Source organism: Solea senegalensis, linkage group LG8, assembly GCF_019176455.1.
Source record: "Solea senegalensis isolate Sse05_10M linkage group LG8, IFAPA_SoseM_1, whole genome shotgun sequence".
NCBI lineage: Eukaryota > Metazoa > Chordata > Actinopteri > Pleuronectiformes > Soleidae > Solea > Solea senegalensis.
The window spans coordinates 26,471,452-26,479,951 of NC_058028.1; the positions used below are offsets into that span (position 1 = coordinate 26,471,452).

General features: G+C 41.7%; 1 protein-coding gene across 1 annotated transcript; it reads right to left on the bottom strand.

The window, feature by feature from the left end:
* Positions 1 to 289: 289 nt before the first annotated feature.
* LOC122773828 (extracellular calcium-sensing receptor-like) lies at positions 290 to 8,123 on the bottom strand. The gene is made up of 9 exons (XM_044032774.1): positions 7,881 to 8,123; positions 7,337 to 7,631; positions 7,087 to 7,173; positions 6,483 to 6,752; positions 4,950 to 5,156; positions 4,577 to 4,852; positions 1,498 to 1,725; positions 1,289 to 1,412; positions 290 to 1,208 (listed from the first exon to the last, which is right to left on the bottom strand). The coding sequence occupies exons 1-9, from the start codon at positions 8,111 to 8,113 to the stop codon at positions 298 to 300; spliced, it is 2,631 nt and encodes an 876-aa protein (XP_043888709.1). The 5' UTR covers positions 8,114 to 8,123; the 3' UTR covers positions 290 to 297.
* Between the last annotated feature and the right edge of the window lie 377 nt (positions 8,124 to 8,500).

The window sequence follows — 8,500 nt, forward strand, 5'->3', positions numbered from 1 at the left end:
GACAATAGTTGTCTTCACCCACCGCGCCTGTATGTATCATTATCACACACACACAATGTAAAAAGTTTAAGTTGAATAGAATTCAGTTTGAGATTAAAAATTGTGGACTCTCTTTTGGACGATTGAAAATACATATCAAAACGTATCTATCTCTGTTCACTACATAGAGTACATCACTATCAATTACTGTATTTACACTCACCTTTCTTCACATAACATTAATATAATAATAAACAGATTCCACACCTGAATTATTATTTTGTGAAAATAATTGATTATTTCTGTATTCTGCTGGTTTTAAGTGTCACTGCCTCGACCCATGATGGCTTTCTTTGTGTTTCTCTCTGGTCTCAACAGGATTATGTAACATTTGGGTCCAAAAAGCGCCATCAAGAGGCCAAAACTGGAGGCCAGGATGGCAAATACCTCCACTGCATCTGCATATTTGCCGGGTGAGCTGATGTAAGCAGGGACAAAGGCCACCCACACTGCACAGAAGATCAACATGCTGAAAGTGATGAGTTTGGCCTCATTGAAACTGTCTGGAAGATTCCTTGCTAGAAAAGCTAACAAACAACTGAGGACAGCCAGTAAACCAATATAACCAAGTAAAACTGCAAAACCAACTGTGGACCCAACTGCACACTCATAAACTATCTTGTCACTGTGATACTGGGTGTTTTTATGAGGCACTGGTGAAGCAGAGACAAGCCAGACAGTGCAGATTGCTGCTTGAACAGAAGTCAGAACCAGAACTGTCCCTCTCTGCTGCACAGCACCAAACCACTTGAGACTGGACTCACCTCCTGGTTTGGAGGCCCTGAACACAGCCAGAACCACCATGGTTTTCACCAGGATACATGAGACACAAAGCACAAAGCTGATGCCAAATGCTGCATGTCTTAGTTGGCAAGTCCATAATCTGGGTCGTCCAATGAAGAGCAAAGAGCAGAGGAAACAGAACTTAAGTGACACCAAGAGAAGAAAACTGAGTTCTGAATTGTTGGCACGAACTATAGGTGTGCTGTGATGATGGATGAAGATGCCCAGAACAACACCACAGATACATGTGCCCAACAGTGAGGTGGTTGTCAAGCAGATACCCAGAGGCTCATGGTAGGAGAGGAACTCTGTTTTCTTAGGAACACAGTGGTCACACTGGGGGCTGGACCAGAAATCTTCTGGACAACTCATGCACTCCATGGAGTCTGAGAAAAAAAAGGGAAAGTGATGAGATACATGTTTATACAACATCTCTGAACTGTGATGTTTAAAAGTTTACACTCACCAGTTGAATTGCTGATCTTTCCCTCAGAACAAGGGACACAGTCAAAACAACACTCAGGTTCCCCCTTCTTTCTGGCCATGCGGGTACCTGGAGGACAACTCTCACTGCACACTGACCAAGGAGGCTGTGTGGAGAAATATCAGTATCTGTTAGATTTAGCTTTAATGATTAAGGAAAAGAGATGGTAGTCTGAAAAAGTAAGAAATAACCTGTTTGGATTCAAAGTTCCAGAAGATTTTGTCTTCGTCCAGTGTGAGTTCTTCACCTTTGAAGGCTGACCTCTTAACCTCACCCACTCTCTGAACTTTAGTTCTTCCATCAGGGAGCCACACCCAGTTCATGATGTCATATATTGGTAAGGCATCACCATTTTCATCAAATGACACTCGATCACCAAATTTTGTGGTGAAGTTGACTTTTTCCAAGTAATGCATAAGCTTTGGAAAAATGAATCAGATGTATAGGATGATCATTAAAAGGCCATTAAAGGATCCAAGAGTGTATTTCCTTATGATGATACAAAACATAGCAATTGTTCTCAGATGCACTTGGGGTTCTTATAGAGCTCTGACAGGTGACTTCACTCAACCAAGGTAAAGCCTCTGACACGCCCACTGGCAGGAAATAACTTGGCTAATCCATTGATTTATACAGGAGACAGCACATAAATCAGGCAATGTCATCTCTTCGCTGGCTGTTTTCCGGCTAACGGGAGAGCATTTTACTGGATCCCCACAGATCCAGAGAGAAGGTGGAGGTGAATCCCTACTATGAAACGTGCTCTCACTGAGCAGAAGAAGACAGAGCAATGGAAACAAACACAAACAATGGATTTTGTGGTTAACGCTCAATAAATAATGGACTCAGTCTAACTAACATACAATTCTGCACAGCAACGTTAACACAGCAATTATTTAAATTACACTGCCTGTTGCTAGGGGCCACACGGTGATGTAGTGGTTAGCACTCTCGCCTTGCTGATGATTTTATTCTTTACATAACTGATGTATTTATAGTTGATGGTATTTATTGAAGTACAGTATAGTTTCTGATGGTAAGTTAACATAAGGGTAGCCTTTACACCTGGCATTAAAATGCATTTTGTGATCAGATTGCAATCAGTTAACACCTGACCACTTTTAAGTACAGGTATAAATACAACCGAGGATGGATTGTTTACAAGCGCTCATTCCAACAATACAGAGATGGGACTGCCAATAGCAATAAGCTATCCACATGATACACCCAAAGTACCTCCTATGGGACAACTGGAGGGACACATTTGTAAGCTTTTTCCATACACCACATAGACTGGTTTGGCAAACTCCCATGTCCCCTCTAGTATTCTTGCAATAGAGATGGTCCTCTTTCCACTACCAAGACAAAAAACCTTGTATCTGAGGTTCAGTTATCACTCTAAGATTTCTCTCTAGCATCCTGACAAAGAACTTTACATAGAGGCTGAGTACTTTGATCCCTTGGTCCCATTTCCTAAAAATGGGGACCACCACTTCAGTCAGCCACTCCAGATGTACTTTCCTCCAATGTCCACAATGTTGCAAAGGCATATCAACCAGGCCAGCACCAGAACATCTTGGAAGAAGTCATATTGTATCTCCAACCAGTGCTTAGCTCATTGTCACAGACTCCTCCCCCTTTTATAAACACGGAGATGTCAGTTTGTTGCCTTTCTCTGTCAACCTGTGAGCGATTGAGAGGCTCCTCACACTGAGCACCTCACACAGCTGCAACTTGGTGAAAGACTTATTGCAGAACCACACCCCATGACTGCTCCTCACTGTTCCTCCCTCCTCCCCTCCTCATCTCTCAGACAACTTATTGGCATTTTTCAAAATCAAGTATTGGGCAGAAATCACAATTTAAACACTGATATGTAACCAGGTAAAATGTGAAAATAACAATACAATATTTGCCCTTTATAATTTTCATTACTCTACATTAAAGGTGTTAATGTATGGGCTCTGGTCTCAACAGGTTTATATAACATTTGGGTCCAAAAAGAGCTACCAAGAGGCCAGAACTGGAGGCGAGGGTGGCTAAAACCTCTACTGCATCTGCATATTTGCCTGGTGAGCTGATGTAAGCAGGGACAAAGGCAACCCACACTGCACAGAAGATCAACATGCTGAAAGTGATGAGTTTGGCCTCACTGAAACTGTCTGGAGGATTCCTTGCTAGAAAAGCTAACAAACAACTGAGGACAGCCAGTAAACCAATATAACCAAGTAAAACTGCAAAACCAACTGTGGACCCAACTGCACACTCTTATCACTGTGATACTGGGTGTTTTTATAAGGCAATGGTGAAGCAGACAAGTCGGGCAGTGCAGATTGCTGCTTGAATAGTAGTCAGAACCAGAACAAAGTCATGTCAAACAGGCCAGCACCAGAACATCTAGGAATAATTAATATTGTATATCATCCTCCCCGGGGGTCAGCCACTGCGGAGTTGTTTAACTTGTTTGACTTAAATCCCTAACATAACACATGTTGGTTGGATTGAGGTGATCCTCTCAGTATTACTTTTACTTCCCAACTTTTTCCCCAGTCAAGTTCAACAACTCTCAAGGTCAACTTTACACAATATGGACAGCCACTTCCTCCCCTGAGTCATCAGTTGGTTTACTTCAGAGATGACCTAAAGTCTAGCTCCATGGCCTCACTCAACTCTCTCCACTTCTAAGATTTTGCTTCAGCAACTGCTGAAGCTGCATATTGTTGGGCTCACCAGTATTTGCCAGTGTCTCCACAAGTCCGCCAAGCCATGTTTTGGACACCTTCATGTTGGATAATCTGTCCCACACCCTGCAGGACACCATCCCTAGGGGGACAGAAGACAGGCAGGTGCCTGAGCCTGTCAGGGGCAAAACCTCTAATATGCCAGGAGGATGGTGGAGGCGACTGTGCAGCAACCCCAGCCTCTAAGTCCTTACAAGTCCAACCACATTCTGAAAGTGTATATGTAGTGTAACAGGCTGAGTGGGGCAGCTATAAGGAACAAGCAGGAGTGACCACCTATTTTGGATGTCAGCTTTGTGACTAGCAGTGCCTTACACATTACAGTGGAAACCATGCCCAGGTCAACACAGCACCTGGACTCCAAATCCCAATCCCACCCATACCCTAGAACCAGCCCAGGCTCACCCCGCAAACAACCAAAGCCTTTGAGTGGTCATATATAATTACATACCATTTACCATTCATTGAGCCCTTAATATATGTAAATGTTTCAGTGAAACGTAGAGTTGAGTGTAAACTGATATCTCACCTGCCATGGCTCCAGTCTTTGTAAATGAGCACAGGTGTTGTTGCTGAAAGGTCCTCTCCCTGGCTCACACTGAAGCATGTCATCAAGAGCATACGCCAGAGCATACACAGCCTTATACACGTTATACTCTGGTCTGAGGTTCGAAACATCCAGGAAATCAGTCTCCACATTCTCTATAACTTCCTGTCCAGTGCATAGTTCTCCTCCAGCTTCCACCCAACCTGCTGGAGGTGGTGCAAATCTACACTGAAATGTGTGTTCCCAAAACTGATTCACCTGGAAGAAAAAGAAGAAAAGAAAAAGGTTTTCTTGAAATAATGACACTATTTGATTTGTGGTAGTTCCATATCAGATTGAAATATTTAATCATCACCATGCTATTTCCATGGGTGTTGTTGTGATGTAGGTCAGGACATATTTGTAACAGGAAGTCCCTGAGACCTGGTATTTCTCCTCGACGAATGGATATGCCCAGTGTTCCACCCAGGTACGGCATGAATTGGGGCATCTGGAGTGAAATCACTGAGATCCAGGCTTCACTGGCAATCCACTGCAGGCCTGTCACATTCTGCCTCACCACCTGGACATTGAATTAGTGAACAAGTACAGTATATCGATAGTTCTTTTTTTTTAACCAACAAAGTATAATTCAGTTTCCACAGTCAGTGACTTACACAGGTATGCACCATAATAAAAAAGAAGGACCTGACTGCAGACTGCTGACCTCTGAAGCAGAAGTTGATCAAAGTGTTAAAAGACATCAAAATATACTCTAAATGCACACAAATGGCAAATGACTATTGCTCATATCAGTCTGAGTCATGAGGACTGACCTATGGTATGGAGGTGCAGATGCCACCCACCATATTTTGTTTCCAGTCAGGTTCACTTGGAAAGCAATTCAATCCAGGCAAACCAACCACATGGCGGGTCATTTGTAACAGTATCTAAACCCCTAAACCATGGTCTCTAGTGTAAATCATATGTGTATCTAGTAATGCGTTTTGCTGATCCAGATGTTATTTGATGAGAGAAGCAGTAGATACACCGTTTCTCATCAATTGCTTTTCTGGTCAAAAACCATATTCTGTCACTGTTTAGTCCACTCTTTTGTCACTGGTACTCCTTCTTGTCCAACCAGTGCTTAGCTCATTGTCACAGACTCCTCCCCCTTCAACCTGTTGAAGCTCAGTATGAGCGATTGAGAGGCTCCTCACACTGAGCACTTCACACAGCTGCAACTTGGTGAAAGAATTAATGCAGAACCACACCCCTTACCTGCTCCCCACTGTTCCTCCCTCCTCCCCTCCTCAGCTCTGAGACCACTTATTGGCATTTTTCAAAATCAAGCATTGGGCAGAAATCATACTTTAAACACGGATATGTAAAATGTGTTAAATACTTTTCCAGATAGTTCCTGAAGTGATGCTTAATTCAACATAATCATTTTGTCTTGTGAGAGTAAAATCTGAATAATTTATTGTAATGGATTTGTGTAACACTCAAGCAGTTTTGAGTGGTCCTCAAGAAGAGAAAAGTACTTTATCTTTTACCAATGTTGATGATGACTTTGAGTTTTTAAACTTTTTGAGTGCTCTCAACCCCTGGGATAGGATGAGTTCATCAAAACTACCCATAATCCTATGAAATGAACCAAAAGCTGCAACTCTGCATTTGGATGGAAAAATAAAGCACAGCATTTTCAACATGTGTGTTACACAGTAACAGGAGCAGAGTGATGAATAAACATTCTAACTCTAAAATACTCCTGGTAGAACATTTAACACGTCAGATGTGTAACATCATCATTTAAATCTATTTGACAGAAACTAAGTAAATGTAATAATAACAGTCAGATTTAGAGAGAAAACAGTTGAATTTATTTTATATATACGTCAACACCTACCTCTTTCATGAGGTTGAGCATGCGGCTCTGACTTGCAAACACAATCACCACTCGAGCTGTAGATTTCCTCATCACATCCACTATTCTTTCTAGTTCAGCAGGGTCGTAAACACGGGGCAAAATCTCAGTGTAAGCCAGACAACCTCCACCAGCTGGAACCAGATCCGAGTGAAAGGATCGGGCAGCGTGGAATCCATAATCATTATCACTGATGAGCAGACCTGCCCAAGTCCAACCAAAGTGTTTTAGAATCTGAATCATAGCATTCACCTATGTGGACACAGAGCAGAGGGATTAGTGCACAGGCTGGAATCATCTTGACTAGAAATCCTGCTAAACAAGCAGCAGAGATTTGTGGACATGAAATAGTAGGACAAACAGGTTTATAACAGTAATATTAACTGTGGTTCACTCCAGGTTTAAGAGACTCTGGGTCATGATATTGTTCAAGTATAAAGGTCACACTAAATACCTGACACTTGTGTGGATTGTTTTTTTTTTTCTCAAATAACAAATAATGATTATTTTTCACTGCAGTTTGTATATGGACTGTTGTTGCACATGGTTTGCTTCATGCATTTTGATTTAGCAAAGTTATTTTCACCTGAAAAGCATCACTCGGGATCGTCCTAAAGAAAGATGGAAACTTTTGTCGATCACTCAGACAGGAACATGTGGCAAAATAACTCACCTGCAAAACAACAGGGCATGTATTCAAAAAGAAATGTGTTGGCTGAAATGTGAAAGTTGAATCTTCACTGACCCCACCTTCATTCAATTTACATTAATTACTTAAATTACGTTTTAAAATACATCACAATAATTAGTGAGTTGATATACAAAAAACAACTTACCAGAGGCACTCTGTACGAACTTAAGATTGTGGATATTGCAATAGTACGAGTCGAGGAAGAATCACCCACAATCCCTAGGACTGGAGGATTTCCTACACAGTTCTCCTCTAATGTAACTTGCTCTTCTTGACCACTAACTAAGGTCAGTGCTGCACGAAATGCAATTCCTAGTTGGACACAGTTATCATACAAACTGTATCCCAGAGTCACATTAGGCAGCAGGTTGGAGTTTTTGTTGATCTCATCAATAGCAAAGGCCATGGTCTGAGCCTGTCTGAATCCCATGATATCAAAACTAACACAAAAAATACAAGTTTTTACCATTTAAATACACCATACAGTCACTGTGCAAAGCTCCACCTTTCACAACATCAGATATTGGAAATAGTGACTTAAGCTTCAGCACCCATAATAAAACCTAAATGCTTCAATAAAATCATATTATCGATTGTTATTTTACATGAACAACAATCAGGAAACGTTCATACTAATTGGCTTACTCTCCAGCAGCTTCTTAATTTGTATGTTTCCCTGTCAGACTCACCTATAGCAGGTAGGCTGTTGTGGCTCTGAGGTAAAAGACAGGTCAGGATAAGCTGGGAAGAAGTGAAGTCTGAAAATTCCACCAATAATCACATCTCCAGGTTTGTTCATCCCATTGAGATCAAACTGTTTCTGTAACTGACAAGTGGAAGAATAAAGAGAGGAGGACACAGCAAAGTTTAAGCAGGAGAACAACATTAACGAGAGGAGACTGGTGTCTAAAAATGTCATCATGACTGTTCTCTGGTTCATCCCTGTCTAAGTGCAGGCTCATCACAATATCATCACATTTTATGTATTTGCAGTGTTTATTTTTGCACACCACCCATCAGTGCAGAAGAACAAGCAGGACCATGTTTCTGCCAATAGGGGTCTCTCAATCAAAATATGAGACTGAGTTTGGGCTGGACTGATGATCTGACTAAGGTCTTTTGGAGTACAGGAAGTGCTCATCAAGACCTATGACTCTGTGGTGCCATGTAAAGGCCAGGTGCAGCTTTGCCTGGCACAAAGCTGTTTAAGATTTGTGGCTGCTGTAAAATAAAGGCCAAAAACATGATCACACAAAACAAAACAGTTAACCTTTCGATGCTTTTAGTCGATGGTTGTTAAGTAAATGAG

Coding starts and splice junctions, on each gene's coding strand:
- LOC122773828 (XM_044032774.1), bottom strand. CDS start 8,113: ATGATGACATTTTTAGACACCAGTCTCCTCTCGTTAATGTTGTTCTCC. Junction 7,174..7,336: donor GTTCGTACAGAGTGCCTCTG/GTAAGTTGTTTT, acceptor GTTGTTTTGCAG/GTGAGTTATTTTGCCACATG. Junction 6,753..7,086: donor TCCCGAGTGATGCTTTTCAG/GTGAAAATAACT, acceptor GTGTCCACATAG/GTGAATGCTATGATTCAGAT.